At 44.7% G+C, this 20,842-nt stretch overlaps 1 protein-coding gene across 4 annotated transcripts in view; it reads right to left on the bottom strand.

The window, feature by feature from the left end:
- Positions 1–262: 262 nt before the first annotated feature.
- Positions 263–20,842, bottom strand: part of LOC115146788 (apoptosis-resistant E3 ubiquitin protein ligase 1-like) — a 42,788-nt gene continuing 22,208 nt past the window's right edge. For all 4 annotated transcript variants that reach the window (XM_065004233.1, XM_065004235.1, XM_065004234.1 and 1 more), the window contains 17 exons: positions 14,287–14,513; positions 13,046–13,283; positions 12,246–12,415; positions 11,949–12,129; positions 11,450–11,703; positions 11,257–11,334; positions 10,999–11,140; positions 10,761–10,882; positions 10,561–10,636; positions 10,362–10,471; positions 10,059–10,238; positions 8,071–8,193; positions 7,745–7,874; positions 7,563–7,621; positions 7,324–7,413; positions 3,480–3,655; positions 263–3,300 (listed from right to left, as the gene is read on the bottom strand). In XM_065004233.1, coding sequence (XP_064860305.1) covers positions 3,198–3,300; positions 3,480–3,655; positions 7,324–7,413; positions 7,563–7,621; positions 7,745–7,874; positions 8,071–8,193; positions 10,059–10,238; positions 10,362–10,471; positions 10,561–10,636; positions 10,761–10,882; positions 10,999–11,140; positions 11,257–11,334; positions 11,450–11,703; positions 11,949–12,129; positions 12,246–12,415; positions 13,046–13,283; positions 14,287–14,513 — 2,459 coding nt within the window. In that variant the 3' untranslated portion in view covers positions 263–3,197. The remainder of the gene's footprint in view (positions 3,301–3,479; positions 3,656–7,323; positions 7,414–7,562; positions 7,622–7,744; positions 7,875–8,070; positions 8,194–10,058; positions 10,239–10,361; positions 10,472–10,560; positions 10,637–10,760; positions 10,883–10,998; positions 11,141–11,256; positions 11,335–11,449; positions 11,704–11,948; positions 12,130–12,245; positions 12,416–13,045; positions 13,284–14,286; positions 14,514–20,842) is intronic.

Raw genomic sequence — 20,842 nt, 5'->3', positions numbered from 1 at the left:
ACCGTTCTACAGGTGCATGTTCATTAATTGTTCATGGTTCATTGAACAAGCATGGGAAAAAGTGTTTAAATACTTTACAATGAAAATCTGGGAAGTTATTTGGATTTTTACCAATTATCTTTTAAATACAGGGTCCTGAAAAAGGGACGTTTCTTTTTTTGCTGAGTTTAAATGTGGTCTTCTGCTTGTGTCCAACTAGGAATCCTTGAAACAGTCACCAGCAAATCTCAGCCTCCTTAAACAAAGACAAATTGACACAAAATGTAATAATCTCCATCACGTTTTAATTCCATGAACAATAAAGGGACTGCAGAGCAGGAACCCTGACATCCATCAGCCCACAGTGTTGTCATTTATTTGACACATAAAAAATTCCCACCTCCAAGCTGTAAGCAACTATGTCACAATATGTACATCGATCCAAAACCAAACCACACCAACCACTGAGCTTTCCCCATCACTTGAGCTGGAATCTTAAACACTGAGAGCAGGACCTGCTTATGAGTGAAACACTATCTGAACAATAACTTTAAAATCACAGCTGTCGTTTCTTTTCACATCTTCATTTAAAAAAAAAATCTGAACTGCATTTCAACTATTTACACTTTTGTAAATGCACATGGTTTCTATAAGAATATTTAATATCTCGATTCCTATAGTACAATGCAATGCTACTTCTGCCAAGTCTTGTGTCTGACAGCAGCTACCATTTTAGTTGACTAGCTCATCTGATTAGTCTACCATTTCAATAGCCATAGACTTTCAGTCATTGCACTGACGCTAGTTAGCATCGGGAAACTACTTCTAACAGGACACAGAAACATACAAATGGTATCCACGAGTTCATCTGACTCTGGGAAAGTAGACAAGTAGCCTCATTGCCAAAATCCAGAAGTATCCCTTTAAGACTTTGCCCTAGGCAAATCATGGTGGAGGATGAAAGCTCGCTGTGTCTCAAAAGAGAAATTCTGAGTGACTGGGAGGTGTGTGCAGTCAACCCCAGCAGCAATAACAAAAACCCAGCACCCTTAAGAGGTTCCCAATAAGGTAAAGTTATTCTGTTAGTACGAGGAGCTTGGGAAGTGATATGTGTATCCTGTTCCAACAAGAGTGAGGTGATGTTTAATTAGGAGAGTTGAATAACAATGGGTTTGCATTTGTGGTAAGTTGTGAGGCTAAAGATTCAGGTGAATACAAAAAATACAATAATATTGCATAAGAATGTGTCTGCTTTAGGCTACCGTGCTATGTTCTAGATGTTGGCTTTCCTAAATAGCCTGTACATGTGGGTAGCTGCACACTGCAATATGGGGTATCTGTACTTTACTATTTATATGTTTGACTACTTTTACTTCACTACATTGTTTAAGAAAATATTGTACTTTTTACTCCATACATTTACCTTGACACACAAAAGTACTTGTTACGTTTTGAATGCTTAGCAGGGTATGAAAATGGTCCAATTCACACACTTATCCATTGAACATCCCTGGTCATCCCCACTGCCTCTGATCTGGTGGACTCACTAAACACACAGGCTTAGTTTGTAAATGATGTCTGAATGTTGGAGTGTGACCCTGGCCATGCCTAAATAAAGAAAACAACTAGAAAATGGTGCCATCTTGTTACCTTCATTTGAAATGATTTACACTTTTACTTTTGACACTTAAGTATATTTTAGCAATTACATTTACTTTTGATAGTTAGTATATTTTAAACCAAATATTTTTTCCAATCCTGAAGAAATATTCATCTTGTGTTTCCTGTCTCAGTATCCCTTACTCAGGTGGCTTATCTACCGAGTTGTAGGAGTCAGAGACAGCACACTATGGGTAGTAGTTGGAGAGGAGGCAGCTGAGATCACACAACCATGGGCAGGGACACACACACAGGGGATGCATAGATGAGATTCGGAGGTAAACCCAGACAAGGCGGTGAATGAAAACCAACAGTCAAGAGCACAAGACATGACAGCTATCAAGATAACCTTGAGTTCCGATCTCTTCACATGTTAACATCCAATTGATATTCCCATGTCAAACTTCCACTGCAAAAACTACCAACAGTAATATCCCTGTTGTCATACTTTTGCTAGTCTAGGCTTCGTTTAACTACACACTTCTCCAGATTATGTCAGAGGCAAAGGGCTTGAATAAGGCAGGTTTTAAAACAAAAAACTGTTACGGCTCAAGACAAATAGCATTGTCATCAACGGTATGGGTGAAAACAACATAAATCAGTCCAGAAGTTAAAACAGACACACTGACATGGGGTAGCAAACGGTTTGTTCTTTTGAAAACCCATGTATTTGTAAACTGAAGTCAATTGTGGATGTGAAACGATGATAACTAAAAAATACATGAAATCAGCTGTAATGTGTTAAACTCCCACCAATAAAAAAGTATGACCTCAAAGATCTATCAAGTACCTTTCGTCCCTTCTGTCTGAAAATATGTCTGAACTGTTGCTATGACAACCTTTTATTAACATGCATGTACACATATTGAAATGAAAGAGTGATATAATATATACTGTATATACATTTGACATTTGAATCATTTAGCAGAGCGACTTAAAGTATGAGTACATACATTTTCATACTTTTCGCAGTATATACACACACATCCTTCCCTGATCAGGTAAGGCCAAAGTGCTATGGGGTGTGCAGCTTCTCCACACTTTGTGTAGGCTGCTTTTGCATTTAAATCTTCCTCAGCTTTTTTCCTAAATAAAATGTAAAAAACCAAAACAACACCAAGCTCACTAGGCTCTTTAACTAGCTCTAAATTCTGTCTCAAAAACGTCAAATTAAACAACTCTAACATCTAGAATAAAACTACCCAGCCTTTTCTAACACTAGGTCATGTTCTTCATTAGAAAAGCAAACATTGTACAGTATATACACATAGTGCAGACACCTGACGACGTCCCAGAGCCTACTGGACTTCCTGTGGAATTCCTTTAATGCCCTCTACCGCTGAAAGAGGATCATGGGTAGCCCGTGTGAGTCGAGGAGGGATGTCCATTGTCCAAAGCGGATGGAGCGAGTAACAGGCGTACCAGGGGCCTGGTTGGCGCTGGTGTCCTTGGTACCCCACTGCTGTATGAGCAGGACCACAGTGTGACCAGAGTCTGGGGGTGAGCTCCAGGGATAGGGCCACTCAGAGTCTGGGGGTGAGCTCCAGGGATAGGGCCACTCAGAGCATGCCGAAGCCCTCACTGCCCTCACTGATGGCCAGCTTCAGCATCTTGTGCAGCTCCTCATAGGAATCATAGGTGGGGAGGCAAAGCTGGTTAAAACTAGAGAGAGAAGAATTCACAGATAGTCAGTCACAAGTAGTGTGTCTGTTTACTCAGGTAAAGAGCTGAAACCGACTGTATAGCACATGTATATGAATGTGTAAGAGTGCATGTGTATGTGTATACGGTGTCTGAGTGTGTGTGTGTTTGTGAGGGTGCGTGCATGTCCGTCCACTCACCAGGTGTGTGCGGTGGGCAGGGTGCTGTGTGTGGGAGCAGCAATGATCTGGAATGAGGGGCAGAGGGTGTTGAAGCCCCCAGGGGGAAGCTGGGAGGAGCCGGTGGTGAACTGCAGCAGGCGAGCCAACTCCTCCTGGGTGAAGCTGGACACCACGGCCCAGAACCACTTCATCACCTAGCACAACACAACACAGTCAGCATGGTGCACAACACAGTCAGCATGGTGCACAACACAACACAGTCAGCATGGTGCACAACACAGTCAGCATGATGCACAACACAGTCAGCATGGTGCACAACACAGTCAGCATGGTGCACAACACAGTCAGCATGGTGCACAACACAACACAGTCAGCATGGTGCACAACACAACACAGTCAGCATGGTGCACAACACAGTCAGCATGGTGCACAACACAGTCAGCATGGTGCACAACACAGTCAGCATGGTGCACAACACAGTCAGCATGGTGCACAACACAACACAGTCAGCATGGTGCACAACACAACACAGTCAGCATGGTGCACAACACAGTCAGCATGGTGCACAACACAACACAGTCAGCATGGTGCACAACACAGTCAGCATGGTGCACAACACAACACAGTCAGCATGGTGCACAACACAACACAGTCAGCATGGTGCACAACACAACACAGTCAGCATGGTGCACAACACAACACAGTCAGCATGGTGCACAACACAGTCAGCATGGTGCACAACACAACACAGTCAGCATGGTGCACAACACAACACAGTCAGCATGGTGCACAACACAACACAGTCAGCATGGTGCACAACACAACACAGTCAGCATGGTGCACAACACAACACAGTCAGCATGGTGCACAACACAGTCAGCATGGTGCACAACACAGTCAGCATGGTGCACAACACAACACAGTCAGCATGGGGCACAACACAACACAGTCAGCATGGTGCACAACACAACACAGTCAGCATGGTGCACAACACTAACACAGTCAGCATGGTGCACAACACTAACACAGTCAGCATGGTGCACAACACAACACAGTCAGCATGGTGCACAACACAACACAGTCAGCATGGTGCACAACACAACACAGTCAGCATGGTGCACAACACAACACAGTCAGCATGGTGCACAACACAACACAGTCAGCATGGTGCACAACACAACACAGTCAGCATGGTGCACAACACAACACAGTCAGCATGGTGCACAACACAACACAGTCAGCATGGTGCACAACACAGTCAGCATGGTGCACAACACAACACAGTCAGCATGGTGCACAACACAACACAGTCAGCATGGTGCACAACACAGTCAGCATGGTGCACAACACAGTCAGCATGGTGCACAACACAACACAGTCAGCATGGTGCACAACACAACACAGTCAGCATGGTGCACAACACAACACAGTCAGCATGGTGCACAACACTAACACAGTCAGCATGGTGCACAACACTAACACAGTCAGCATGGTGCACAACACAACACAGTCAGCATGGTGCACAACACAACACAGTCAGCATGGTGCACAACACAACACAGTCAGCATGGTGCACAACACAGTCAGCATGGTGCACAACACAGTCAGCATGGTGCACAACACAGTCAGCATGGTGCACAACAACACAGTCAGCATGGTGCACAACACAACACAGTCAGCATGGTGCACAACACTAACACAGTCAGCATGGTGCACAACACAGTCAGCATGGTGCACATTACAGTCAGCATGGTGCACAACACAACACAGTCAGCATGGTGCACAACACTAACACAGTCAGCATGGTGCACAACACAGTCAGCATGGTGCACAACAACACAGTCAGCATGGTGCACAACACAACACAGTCAGCATGGTGCACAACACAACACAGTCAGCATGGTGCACAACACTAACACAGTCAGCATGGTGCACAACACTAACACAGTCAGCATGGTGCACAACACAACACAGTCAGCATGGTGCACAACACAATCACAGTCAGCATGGTGCACAACACAACACAGTCAGCATGGTGCACAACACTAACACAGTCAGCATGGTGCACAACACAGTCAGCATGGTGCACAACACAGTCAGCATGGTGCACAACAACACAGTCAGCATGGTGCACAACACAACACAGTCAGCATGGTGCACAACACTAACACAGTCAGCATGGTGCACAACACAGTCAGCATGGTGCACATTACAGTCAGCATGGTGCACAACACAACACAGTCAGCATGGTGCACAACACTAACACAGTCAGCATGGTGCACAACACAGTCAGCATGGTGCACAACACAGTCAGCATGGTGCACAACAACACAGTCAGCATGGTGCACAACACAACACAGTCAGCATGGTGCACAACACAACACAGGCAGCATGGTGCACAACACAGTCAGCATGGTGCACAACAACACAGTCAGCATGGTGCACAACACAACACAGTCAGCATGGTGCACAACACAACACAGTCAGCATGGTGCACAACAACACAGTCAGCATGGTGCACAACAACACAGTCAGCATGGTGCACAACACAACACAGTCAGCATGGTGCACAACAACACAGTCAGCATGGTGCACAACACAACACAGTCAGCATGGTGCACAACACAACACAGGCAGCATGGTGCACAACACAACACAGGCAGCATGGTGCACAACACAGTCAGCATGGTGCACAACAACACAGTCAGCATGGTGCACAACACAACACAGTCAGCATGGTGCACAACACAACACAGTCAGCATGGTGCACAACACAGTCAGCATGGTGCACAACACAACACAGTCAGCATGGTGCACAACACAGTCAGCATGGTGCACAACACAGTCAGCATGGTGCACAACAACACAGTCAGCATGGTGCACAACACAACACAGTCAGCATGGTGCACAACACAACACAGGCAGCATGGTGCACAACACAGTCAGCATGGTGCACAACAACACAGTCAGCATGGTGCACAACACAACACAGTCAGCATGGTGCACAACACAACACAGACAGCATGGTGCACAACACAGTCAGCATGGTGCACAACACAGTCAGCATGGTGCACAACAACACAGTCAGCATGGTGCACAACACAACACAGTCAGCATGGTGCACAACACAACACAGTCAGCATGGTGCACAACAACACAGTCAGCATGGTGCACAACAACACAGTCAGCATGGTGCACAACACAACACAGTCAGCATGGTGCACAACAACAAAGTCAGCATGGTGCACAACACAACACAGTCAGCATGGTGCACAACACAACACAGGCAGCATGGTGCACAACACAACACAGGCAGCATGGTGCACAACACAGTCAGCATGGTGCACAACAACACAGTCAGCATGGTGCACAACACAACACAGTCAGCATGGTGCACAACACAACACAGTCAGCATGGTGCACAACAACACAGTCAGCATGGTGCACAACAACACAGTCAGCATGGTGCACAACACAACACAGTCAGCATGGTGCACAACAACACAGTCAGCATGGTGCACAACACAACACAGTCAGCATGGTGCACAACACAACACAGGCAGCATGGTGCACAACACAGTCAGCATGGTGCACAACAACACAGTCAGCATGGTGCACAACACAACACAGTCAGCATGGTGCACAACACAACACAGTCAGCATGGTGCACAACACAGTCAGCATGGTGCACAACACAGTCAGCATGGTGCACAACACAACACAGTCAGCATGGTGCACAACACAACACAGTCAGCATGGTGCACAACACTAACACGTTTGACACATCTCAATCAATATAACGCAGTAGCAAAGCAGTGTCGTTCACCATCTACTATGGCTCCGACCAGGTGGTGTCACACACCTTCTCTCTGAAGTGCCACGACCCTCCTACGACCACAGCATGGGCCTTGAAGTCCTGGACATTGATGTCCCCTGTACCGCACATCAACAGCTGGGGACAAACAGACATTTAGACATTACAGTGCCATAGGCCTGAGATTTAGAAAGTAGGACACGGCATGCAAGCTTGGAAAGTTTGATAGGGGATGTAATTAGAGACAAACTCAGTTTGTTTTTCACTTTGAGTTTCATTCAACATACCTCCAGCTCATTCTCATCAAATATGGCCAGGAGGTTCTCCGGAACAAGTTCATTCAAACCTGCAATTCACAAGACAGTTCATTGCCAAAAGCTTGGTTGCCTCTCCCCTTATAGACATTCCAGATTAGATACAGGGGTGAATGTGAAATGGCTCCATAATATATGGGTGTTTGTATCCCTACCTTTGAGAAAGTGCTCCACCTCGTCTCGCACCTGACTGGCGAGCCTGTACTGGGCCAGCAGGTTCAGATAATGCATCTTGTTCTCATTGTTGACAGCAATCTGAGCTCCTCCAGATATCAGCTCCACCACCTGAAGAGTGACAGAGTAACAGAGCTCAGGACATGACTGACAACACACCCACACACAGACCCCGCACTGCCTTTCTAGGAGTACTAAGCAGTCTGCCAAGGAAATAATTATTCTGTTTTGTTAGTGCTTTCTTTTTTCTGTGAGATGACATGGTGGATAAGGGAAGTCATGTCAAACAGAAAGGTTCCCTCGTCACCTTCTCCAGCTGTCCTGACTTGTACTTCTCCTCAGCAAACACCAGGTCCATTTCACTGACATCATTGTTTAGGATGAAGCAGACTTTCGTTTTGTAGAACTCCTGATCATCCGTTTCAAAGTACTGCCGTGGAAAATGAAATACAAATACAGGAAAATAGATTTAAAATAAAGGTGTCGGTGAAACAACAAGGATGACTTATCCACTTAGAGCGGCAGGATGAGATCTTTAATATGTTCTACAAACACCACAATATACACCTCATACGCTATGAAATAAACAGATCGCCTTTCTAACCAGCCAAAGCATTGGGAGAGAGGTAAACATTGGGAGAGAGGTAAACATTGGGAGAGAGGTAAACATTGGGAGAGAGGTAAACATTGGGAGAGAGGTAAACATTGGGAGAGAGGTAAACATTGGGAGAGAGGTAAGCATTGGGACAGAGGTAGGCATTGGGACAGAGGTAAGTATTGGGACAGAGGTAAGCATTGGGACAGAGGTAGGCATTGGGAGAGAGGTAAGCATTGGGAGAGAGGTAGGCATTGGGACAGAGGTAAGCATTGGGAGAGAGGTAAGCATTGGGACAGAGGTAGGCATTGGGACAGAGGTAGGCATTGGGACAGAGGTAGGCATTGGGAGAGAGGTAAACATTGGGAGAGAGGTAAACATTGGGAGAGAGGTAAACATTGGGAGAGAGGTAAGCATTGGGAGAGAGGTAAGCATTGGGAGAGAGGTAAGCATTGGGAGAGAGGTAAGCATTGGGAGAGAGATAAGCATTGGGAGAGAGGTAGGCATTGGGACAGAGGTAAGCATTGGGAGAGAGGTAAGCATTGGGACAGAGGTAAGCATTGGGACAGAGGTAAGCATTGGGACAGAGGTAAGCATTGGGACAGAGGTAAGCATTGGGACAGAGGTAAACATTGGGAGAGAGGTAAACATTGGGAGAGAGGTAAACATTGGGAGAGAGGTAAACATTGGGAGAGAGGTAAACATTGGGAGAGAGGTAAACATTGGGAGAGAGGTAAGCATTGGGAGAGAGTAAGCATTGAGAGGTAAACATTGGGAGAGAGGTAAACATTGGGAGAGAGGTAAACATTGGGAGAGAGGTAAGCATTGGGACAGAGGTAAGCATTGGGACAGAGGTAAGCATTGGGACAGAGGTAAGCATTGGGAGAGAGGTAAGCATTGGGAGAGAGGTAGGCAGGGACAGAGGTAAGCATTGGGACAGGGAGGTAAGCATTGGGAGAGAGGTAAGCATTGGGAGAGAGGTAAGGCATTGGGAGAGAGGTAAGCATTGGGAGAGAGGTAAACATTGGGAGAGAGGTAATTGGGAGAGAGGTAAACATTGGGAGAGAGGTAAACATTGGGAGAGAGGTAAACATTGGGGGACAGGTAAACATTGGGAGGAGAACATTGGGAGGTAAACATTGGGAGAGAGGTAAACATTGGGAGAGAGGTAAGCATTGGGAGAGAGGTAATTGGGAGAGAGGTAAGCATTGGGAGAGAGGTAAACATTGGGAGAGAGGTAAACATTGGGAGAGAGGTAAGCATTGGGAGAGAGGTTGGCATTGGGAGAGAGGTAAGCATTGGGACAGAGGTAAACATTGGGAGACAGGTAAACATTGGGGGACAGGTAAACATTGGGAGAGAGGTAAACATTGGGAGAGAGGTAAGCATTGGGAGAGAGGTAAGCATTGGGAGAGAGGTAGGCATTGGGAGAGAGGTAAGCATTGGGAGAGAGGTAGGCATTGGGAGAGAGGTAAACATTGGGAGAGAGGTAGGCATTGGGAGAGAGGTAAACATTGGGAGAGAGGTAAGCATTGGGAGAGAGGTAAACATTGGGAGAGAGGTAAACATTGGGAGAGAGGTAAACATAGGGAGACAGGTAAACATTGGGAGAGAGGTAAGCATTGGGAGAGAGGTAAGCATTGGGAGAGAGGTCCATCTCTAGGTCCTCAGAGGATGTGGGACTGAGACGGAGGACATACTTTGTAGTTCATCCTGAGTCCGATGAGCTGGGCCAGGAAGGAGCGGGTGAAGCGAGCGCGGACCAGCTGCTTGTAGGCCCCGCCCAGGGCTGACTCGTACAGGCACTTCCCCACCACGCGCCCCGCAAACTCATACATCTTCAGACGCAGGTGGACCGGCCGCTCAGCGTTGGGGTGGACCTGAGAAGATAGACGGACAGACACAGTACCTCACTATCCTATTGGCTAACCCCAGCACTAGGTCACTGAATCCTGGCCGTAGCCGTATTGTTCTAGTTGTGCTGGTGAGAAGGGAGGTCTTACCAGGCCCTGGTTGTCGTCACTGAAGCGAGTAAACAGCTGATTGGTGGTGTCAAACAGGGTCTTACAGACGAGCTCAAACCACTCCCTTCGCGGCCCTCCCCAGTCCAGAGCTAGGGGCCCACACAACACATATACTGCGTCATTCAACAGCCCTCCCCACACAACACCAGCTGACTGGCCTGTCATCTGCTGATCTTACCTTCCTCATCCTGGAACACCACCTCAAAGTTCTTACTCCAGTCCGACACGGAGAAGTTCCGGGTGGATTTCAGAGACTGGGGAGAGATAGACATGTTAAAACACTGTCATTTTCACACTCAATATCACCTTACGAGTCTGCAGGAGCAGTTCTTAATCTCACTGCGGCTCGGAGAGTAGTTACACGGTGGGTTCACTCACCGAGTCCAGGATGCAGTGGCGTGTGATCTTCAGGCAGGTCTTGGTGCGAGGTCTCTTGGAGTGGATGTGTCTGAGCTCCCTCTGGAAGAAGCACACCTTGTCCTGGAACGTCTCCGAGCCACCTGACAACGGCACAAAAACCATCCAGTCTCAATGCTTCTACAGAGGCCAAAAACGATCTTTACCAGGTACACCCCCCCCCCCAGTGTTACTGAACTGGAAAAGGAGGGATACCAACCGATATTCTTGTGCAGGAAACGGATGAAGGTGGCAGCCATGATGTTTCTGTCTTTACAGCTCAGCTCCACTGGCGGCTGGATCCCATCATCCACCACTAGAGTCAGGTACTTGTGAACGGGGTCAGGGCCGTAGTATGTGAACTGGGAGGGACAGAAAGACGAGGGTGAACACACCAGCTCATTAAACCTACTGCTAAAGGTCAGACAATATCATGTGGAAATCACACAGTGTTTCACAGCATGGCTGCTTGTCCTACCTTTGTCCCTGGGCAAACTCGAAAGGTGAAAAGGCGCCATGGAATGATTTTCAGGTAAAACTCCTTCACTGATAGTTGCTGTGTAGCAGAAAAGTAAATGGTCCAGTGAATGACAGAAGTCTGCAACAAACCTGGCTGTAGAGCATGTGGTATGTCTGGTCAAATCTAAATCCTTTCTATCCTCTTCACCCACCTTTGGCGATATGTAGCAGTAGACCTTTTTTGGTTTCTTGACCTTCTCCGGCTGGCCCTCTACAGGGGAGTCATGCTCGTCCTCCTCGTCCCCCATGGAGGGCCGTCTCTGAGGGGCCATCAGAGCCGAGGCTGGGAGCTGCCACGAGGAGTTACTGTAGTTACTGTAGTTCTCTGTGCCGTAGAGGTACGCCTCAAAGTAGATGCTGATCCCTGTGGTGGACACGTTCTTCTCCACACACTTCTTCTCATTCTCTGTTTGGTGGAAGGGTAGCATTTGAAACAAAAGAGTGATATGAGAACCCTACAACCACAGCTTTTCCTCCACCAAGACGAAAGTCTAGACTCTACATGTATTTCACTGTGGAGTAGCTCATTTTGAGTATGATAGGCTGAAAATACATGTAGCAACTTGGTGAAATACCATTTGATCCACTATCCTATCACCTTCCTTCACATGGGCCTGATCAATCATACCCTAAAATAGGACCCTTACTCACCACTGAGAACAATGATGTCGAACTCCCCGTTGCTGAGGGGCAGGTCGGTATAGGAGATGCGTGCCCGGAAACAGCCCTTCTTCCTCAGGGTGATTTTCAGCAGTACCTGGCACAGCTGCTTGTTGGATGACACTGACTTACAGTAGTACTCCTCCAGGCTGTCGTCATCCACCGTGCCCAGCTGAGAGGAGGAAGACACAAAATGGATTCCCATTGTCCAATTCCACAGTCTAAAATCAGGAAACAAATTAATTTATTCTGTTGTATGAGTGTTGTGTCGTGATATTGGGTTCTTACCGAGTGGACGTGGACACTGTAGTTGACTTCGTCTATCAGTGAGGTGGAGTTACTGGTGGGGTTGCCATACTCGTCCCGAGGCTCGATCTGCAGGGTATGCTGCTGGCCATATACTAAGACCAGGGTGGAGAAGTGGTAGGCTATCTTCGTTTTGGACGGGTCCACTGTCCCTGAAATGGACACAGAACATGTGGGGAAGAGATGAGCATTCAGGGGATATCTCAAATTAAAGTATGTAGTGTTTACCAGTACAATACATACATAGGGCCTGAGACAACAGAGGAAAAACAGTTTTCATTTACACAAAGTTCCAAGTTGCTTCCATGTGAAGGGAAGGGTTTCAACCCTTATCAAACCTAAAGGAGAAAAGCTGTAGAGCATAATACAAATATTTCCAGATTCAAATCAAATGTTCAGGAAAATATCGATATTGCCTTAAATAAACATTACGATCATCATCACCTCGCGCGATATATTTCGTAAACAAAGCCGAACTACAAAACATATTGTGATGATGAATACTATTAACAGACTTATTATCATGTTATGAGGACAAGCAATGGAAAGAACATTGGAAGAAACGTTCAGTGGTATCAATTCTGGTCTGGGTGGTCATTAATCATTCTTACCGCGCAACGTCATAGTTCTGTTCTTTATCATAAGCAAAAACACAATTATCAATATCAATTACTTAAACGTCCTCATGTCATCCATGCTTTTGCATTTATATTACAAATATAGCACAGTCCAGTCCTGAGATGGGTTAGTCACACAGTCCAAAAGGTCATGACTTTCTTTACCTGATTTGAATATCTTGTAGTAAGGGCTGTAGGCCACGTTGAGTCCTCCCAGTTTGACAGCTACCTCATAGCGTCCGGCCTTGCGGACAGTGAAGGCCAGTTTGACCACATTGGACTCTGGCTCCTGCAGAACCTCCTGGGTGATGGGGATGTCTAGGGCCAGCTCTATGTGAGTGATGTTGACCCTTAACCCCACGGGTCGGTGAGCAGGGAAGGGCTGGCCGTTCTTGTAGAAGAGCTTTGGTAGAGAGTCAGAGCAAACCATGAGAAACCATGACAGGATGTCTAGTACCACAACTTGTGCCAACAGTCTATTCTCACCTTGATATTCATATATTGTATATTGTATTGTTGGGAAAAAGCTAGCAAGTAAGCATTTCACTGTACTGTTTTACGCCCGCTGTGTTCTGTGCACGTGACAAATAAACCAGAAACTTCATTGTGTGCTTTATGTCCCCAATAGAAACCCAACCGACAAGACAAAATAACAGAATCACTGACTAAAATCTGCAGAAACAAAAAGGTGTATCCCTCATCTACATTCTCTTTAAAGGCCCATTGCGGTAAAACCTGATTTTCCTGTTTTTTTTCTCTCTACACTATGAGGTTGGAATAATACTGTGAAATTGTGAAAATTATGATAATGCCTTTTTAGTGTGAGACCTGCTTAAAAAGAATACCTGAAGATTTAGTGGGATGGAGTTTTTGCCAATTAGTTAATAGAGAGTTCCAAACCCCCCTTGGGGTTTCACAAAGAAGAAAACATATCGCATGACTGAAACTTAAAGGAAAACTCCACCCCAAAACAATATTTTGGTATTTGTTTCATTAGTCCATTGTTGACATAGTCCCAAAATGTGAGGGAGAACTTTAACCCTTCTCCAAACCTTTCTGCCAATAACAGCTTGTTTTCAGTTTCCCCCTCCCCACTCAAACCACTCACAGACAGTCCTAGCAACATTATTGCTTGAGAAATTGCTCTTTGCTAAGTAGCATTATTTTGTTTATTTTTGACCATTTGAATTGAAAACAATCACAGTAAGGTACTTAATTGTTACCCAGAAATGATTTGATATTGAAATAAAAACGTCTACATTGAACCTTTAATATTTGAGGTGGGTGGTTGTGCTCTAATCGTAGTTTCAGAATTGTAGTTTCAGAAATTGAACTCTTAAAATACAGAAATGACTGAAGTATCCTAGATATGTGATTTCAAGCAGATAGGTAGGAAAGGATCTTACGTGAACACGGAAGCTCATAGTCTGGCCCACTTCCTGTGGGTCCTTCCAATCCCAAGACACCTTGCAGGAGCGCGGGTCCAGGTAGTTCCCTCGTACATAGTCGTAGATGCTGCGGTCACCCCTTCTCCCGGGATCCTCATTCTGCAGGAAGCTAACCACCCGCGCAGCAAGCTCACATAGGAACTTGATGGTAAAGACAAACGCTATGATGGAAACAGTAATTCCACCTGCCAGGGGGAGACATTCAGTCAGAGACCTTGTTTGAACACACTGAATGTGATTAAATGCACAGCATACTGAGGATGGCTCATAGAGGTCTTCACGGGTCCAACAGACCACAAAATTTGAGGATCTGACACGGGACCCAAGCGGGTCCAGGTCCTAAATTCAGACTTTTGTCTCGGATCTGTGACGAGTCTGACATAATTGGCAGGGGTCTCGGGTATGTGCAATTCAAATTGATTTACCGACTGGACCTGATTGGACCTGTCCTCTGTTAATTTACTGTTTGTGTGATGAGAAATGCGCGAGCTTGTTATCTCTGTTAGCCAATTGCAACTCAATAAATTGTATAGTTATGTTCGACTGAAAATGGTTCCAGCTGCTCACCTCACCTGCTGGAGAGAGACAGTAAAATGAGCCTTGGCCTAGGCTACTGTTGATTGTGAAGATGAAGTTATTTTTAATTGAAGTAAAACGAAAGTTAGAGGAGAAAGAGTACAGTAAAAAGAAGCCGACAAGGTTAATGTCCTCGGGGACAAGTTTTAATATTATAGTGGACAAAGATGAGAAGAATGTTGGTGTGGCCAAATGGACTGTGTGCAACTCACTATTCAGGTTTGATGCAATTGTCTACCTACCATTAATCTATTTCGATATTTATTATTGAATGTTTAGTCATTATTATTACTGTAAATACTTTGTATTATTATTGTAGGCCTATTTTATCATCTAAACGGGTTCTCTGCATTGCCTATGCAAGTTTTTTTTCCTTCATTTTGTTGAGACATTTTCATTGGCTAAATTAAGTTTGTCTTTTCAATTTTGTGATCCGTATTTAGTTTAAGGTTAAAAGTAGGCCCGTTGTAAAATAAATAGCATTAACCTATTACTGTAATTTGTTGAGTAGGCCTACGGTAGGCAATGACCTTTGTTGGTATTAGCTACAATATACATTGCATTTGGAAAGTATTCAGACACCTTGACTTTTTCCACATTTTGTTACGTTACAGCCTTATTCTAAAATTCATTAAATATTTTTTTCCCCTCATCAATCTACATGCAATACCCATACACACAATACCCAATAATGACAAAGCAAAAACTGCAAAAAAAAATGCAAATTTTTGCAAATTTGTTAAAAATAGAAATAGAAATTACATAAGTATTCAGATCCTTTACTCAGTACTTTGTTGAGCACCTTTGGCAGTGATTAAAGCCTTGAGTCTTCTTGGGTATGACGCTACAAGCTTGGCACACCTGTATTTGGGGAGTTTCTCCCATTCCTCTCTGCAGATCATCTCAAGCTCTGTTAGGATGGATGGGGAGCGTTGCTGCAAAGCTATTTTCAGATCTCTCCAGAGATGTTCGATCGTGTTCAAGTCCGGGCTCTGGCTGGGCTACTCAAGGACATTCAGAGACTTGTCCCAAAGCCACTCCTGCGTTGTCTTGGCTGTGTCCTTAGGGTAATTTTCCTGTTGGAACCTTCGAACAGTCTGAGGTCCTGAGCACTCTGGAGCAGGGTTTTCATCAATCATCAATCCTGACTAGTCTCCCAGTCCATGCCGCAGAAAGAAATCCCCACAGCATGATGCTGCCACCACCATGCTTCACTGTGCGGAATGTTGCCAGATTTCCTCCAGATGTGACGCTTGGCATTCAGGCTAAAGAGTTCAATCTTAGTTTCATCAGACCAGAGAATCTTGTTTCTCATTGTCTGAGAGTCTTTTGGTGCCTTTTGGCAAACTCCAAGAGGGCTGTTATGTGCTTTTTTACTGAGGAGTGGCTTCCGTCTGGCCACTCTACCATGAAGGCCTGATTGGTGGAGTGCTGCAGAGATGGTTGTCCTTCTGGAAGGTTCTCCCATCTCCTCAGAGGAACTCTAGAGCTCTGTCAGAGTGACCATTGGGTTCTTGGACACCCATCTGACCAAGGCCCTTCTCCCCCAATTGCTCAGTTTGGCCGGGCGGCCAGAACTAGGAAGTGTCTTGGTGGTTCCAAGCTACTTCCATTTAAGAATGTTAGAGGCCACTGTGTTCTTGGGGACCTTCAATGCTGCAGAAATGTTTTGGTACCCTTCCCCAGATCTGTGCCTCAACAAAATCCTGTCTTGGAGCTCTTTGGACAATTCCTTCAACCTCATGGCTTGGTTTTTGCTCTGACATGAACTGTCAACTGTGGGACCTTATATAGACAGGTGTGTGACTTACAAAATGTCCAATCAATTGAATTTACCACAGGTGGACTCCAATCAAGTTGTAGAAACATCTCAAGGATGATCAATGGAAACAGGATGCACCTAAGCTCAATTTCGAGTCTCATAGTAAATGGTCTGAATACTTAAGTAAATAAGATATTTCTGTTTTTATTTTTAATACATTTGCAAAAATGTCTAAAATCCTGTTTTCGCTTTGTCACTATGGGGTATTGTGTGTAGATTGCTGAGGATTGTTTTGTGTTGAATCCATTTTAGAATAAGTCTGTAACGTAACTTTCCGAAGGCAGTGTAAGCCTGTTCAAAACTTTTTGGAACGTTTTATTCTGTTGAGCCATTTTCGGTGGCCAAATTAAGTTCCAGCTGTAATGTTGTGTTTGCCGCAATATAACAAAATTACCGGTATTCCCGGTAGGCCTACTATGCTACTCGCACACAAACCATGAAAAGGAAGAACCAAAGAGGGCAAAATGCAAAACGTTATTTAATGCAGCAATATAATAACCTGTTCGTATTTTCACTAGAAACAATGACTTGACTTACTTGTGATATTACCCTAATAAAGTTAACCAACTTTTGTGACGGTTTGGTGTAGTATGACTATTATTAGGCTTAGCTACTGCAGGCTTTTGACTGCGGTGTGCACTGGCACTCCAAGTGACTCCGACAGTTGAACTTGTGGTGAGGCAGAATGTTTTAGGCCTACCAGACGTACTCCTTTAATCTAACAATCACAGGAGTTTGGTGGCACCTTCATTGAGTAGGACTGGCTCGTGGTAATTACTGGACACTATAAAGTTTTGAACTTTGAAACAACAAACTTTGTTTTTTTGTAATTGGTTATTTGGCGTTTGGTCTCTCGGCTCCGAACCAGTATGGGTCTGTTTTCCATGGTCTTTTCGGAAAGGGTCTGACTGTCCTCGGGTCCCTTCGGAACGGGTCTCCGTTTTTGGAAAATAAATGTATGCATATCGGGTTGGGTGGGAAAGCCACGGATCCATCCAACGTTTTGGACCCGTGAAGATCTAATGGCTCATGCTGATCTTATTAGTGGAGAGACCATTTGCAATGCAATTGTGGAAACATTACTTCAAAGAATGCTTTAAAGCACATATGTCAGAGTCAAGGCCCGCGGGCCACATCCGGCCCGCAAGAAGGTTTTTTACGGCCCCTGGGATGATCTTGATTTATTATTAGAACCGAGCAAACCGGCAGCCCGCAGATCTTTTACACGCACCAATACTACATTTCCCACAATGCAAAGGTGACGCCTAGGCTGCTTCATTTCAATATTTATTGGCACAGCAGTCGTCAGCATCACAGTAAAATTAACTTTCAGATACCCATCAAAAATGGCAAAACGGAAGGTGGATACTGAGAACAGGGGTTTCAAACAAGGTGGGAGTCGGAGTATATGTTCACGAAGGTAGCTGGAAAACCTGTGTGTCTTCTGTGTGGAGAAAGTGTGGCGGTACTGAAAGAGTATAATCTGAGACACTTATAAAGTATGGACATGGAACAAAGGCTACAAAAGGCAGAGGAATTAAAACGAGGCCTCAAATCTCGAAGGCTCTGTTCAAAAAAGCCAAATCACAAGGCCAGGCTGCTGTCAAGGCCAGTTTTATTTTGGCCGAAGAGATCGCTAAATCAGCCCGGCCATTTACGGAGGGGATTTCATCAAAAACTGCATGATTAAAGTTTGTGACGATTTGCCCAGAAAAAAGGCAACTCTTTTTAAATGTGAGTCTGAGCAGAAACACCATTGCCGAGAGAGTAGACCAGTTGTCCATCAATCTAAAAGAGCAGCTTGTGAAAAAGGGAAAAGATTTTGTGCATATTCCTTGGCTGTGGATGGAGCACCGACATTTCTGACATTGCCCAGTTGTCAATTTTCATCCGCGGAGTGGACTCCAACCTAAGCGTGACAGAGGAGTTTTGGCTTTACGTCCTATGCATGGCACAACTACGGGGCATGATTTGTATGAAGAGGTGTCAAGATGTGTAAATGAGATGGAGCTGCCTTGGGAAAAACTCACAACCGACGGAGCACCTGCGATGTGTGGACACAGGAGCGGACTGGTGGCGAAGATACGGGAAAAGATGCAAGAGGAAAACGCGACAGGTGAGCTGACAGCTTATCATTGTATCATACACCAGGAAGCGTTGTGCGGTAAAGCCTTGAAAATGGAGCATGTAATGAGCATCATCACGCGCACAGTTAACTTTATCAGAGCCAAAGGTTTGAATCACCGCCAGTTCAAGGCATTTCTGACGGAGTTAGAAACGGAGCATGGTGATTTGCCTTATCACACAGAGGTGCGATGGCTAAGCCAGGGAAAGGTGCTTCAAAGATGTTTCGAGCTTCGTGAGGAGATTTGTCTGTTCTTGGACAGCAAAGGGAAAGACACAACACAACTCCGAGACGAAATGTTTCTGTGTGAAATGGCTTTTCTGTGTGACATTACGAGTCATCTGAATGCAATAAACTTGCAGCTGCAGGGTCGGGATCGTGTCATCTCTGATATGTACAGTACAGTGAAGGCATTTAAAACCAAACTGACTCTGTGGGAGACGCAGATGCGTAAAGAAAATTTGAGCCACTTTCCCAGCTGCCAGACCATGAAAGAGAAGCTCTCTACCAGTGGTTCCCGAGCACACAGTTGGCTGATAAAATAGTATGCTTGCCGCTGACTTTGAATTTGCTGACTTTGAAGCACAAAAAAGCTTGGAACTGCTCGGTAACCCATTTGCTGTTGACGTGGAAAGCTCACCACCAAACCTCCAAATGGAGTTGATTGACCTCCAATGCAATGATGCACTGAGGGCAAAATATGCGGCAGTGGGTGCTGCGGAGTTCGCCCGTTTCCTCCCGGCACAATGCCCCAGCTGCGCATCCAGGCTGCTCAAACGTTGTCTATGTTTGGCAGCACATACCTTGTGAACAACTGTTTTCTTTGATGAACCTGAACAAACATCACACAGAAGTCGAACTGCTGAACACCTCCACTCAATTCTGAGGATTTCTTCAGCTCAGAGCCTTACCCCAGAACATTGATGAACTTGTGGAAAAGATGGGACACCACCAAGTATCACCCTCAACCTCAAACAAGTGAACATTACTGTGCAATCACATATTTAGAGTTTTTACTCAGTTCAAGTTTAAAAGTTAAAATTTAATATTTGTTTTCACTGCATGTTACTTCTCCTTAAACAAAGTGTTGTTTTTGATTAATAGATTTTTGCACTTTATTTTTGTATTTCAATCCAATTATATTTTAAAAATATTTCAGTTGAGTGGATGATAGAAAATTGCTATTATTGTTTTTTCTTTGAAGTAAATTTAGCCCACTTTTGCTAAAATAGAAAATATAGTCTACTGATGGTGCCTTGAATACCGGTTTCTTTCATTTAATGTTCATGTTATGGGGATATTTATATAAAGGAAATTTGTCTTTTGTGTCTGTTGAAAATTAAAGATTACTGACAGAGCCATAAGAAAATATTGCTTTATTTATCTGATCATATTGTAATATATTTGTTAGGTTTTCAGTAGGTTCAATTAGGTTCACTAGACTATACGCGTCATTTAAAAATTTTTCAATGAACATTCGAACAGTCCGGCCCTCGTCTTGTAGCTGATTTTTTTATTTGGCCCTCCGTCCATTTGACTTTGACACCCCTGCTTTAAAGGGATTGTTCACTTTCATCCAAAAGTATCTACAGTACATTGATTCTGAAGCTCAAACAGTCACTTATAGAAGCTTTGAACAAAGCGAATATCGAACCCATGACTTGATTGGGATTTGTGCCACCAATGCCAAAAGTTAACCATGTGGAAACAGTGCCAGGGAAATGAACCCAGAGCATTGAATGACATCATACCTTCTCCATAGATTACTTACAGGGTAAGGAAACCCATTTTTTTGTATTTTTGAGTGAACTATCCCTTTAAGGTCTATTTCCTTGAATGTGCTATGGAGAAGCAGTAATTGTATGGGTAAAGCCTGGAAATCTTGGGACACACAAACAGTATCTGTAGTTCAAATATATTATATATATACAGTATATCTGAATGGTTTTTTGATTATTTATTATTATAAAAAATACTCTTTTTTTAAATGT

The sequence above is a fragment of the Oncorhynchus nerka genome, linkage group LG18, assembly GCF_034236695.1.
Source record: "Oncorhynchus nerka isolate Pitt River linkage group LG18, Oner_Uvic_2.0, whole genome shotgun sequence".
Lineage (NCBI taxonomy): Eukaryota > Metazoa > Chordata > Actinopteri > Salmoniformes > Salmonidae > Oncorhynchus > Oncorhynchus nerka.
Note: the sequence above shows the minus strand (reverse complement) of the source record. Positions and strands in the feature narration are given on the sequence as shown.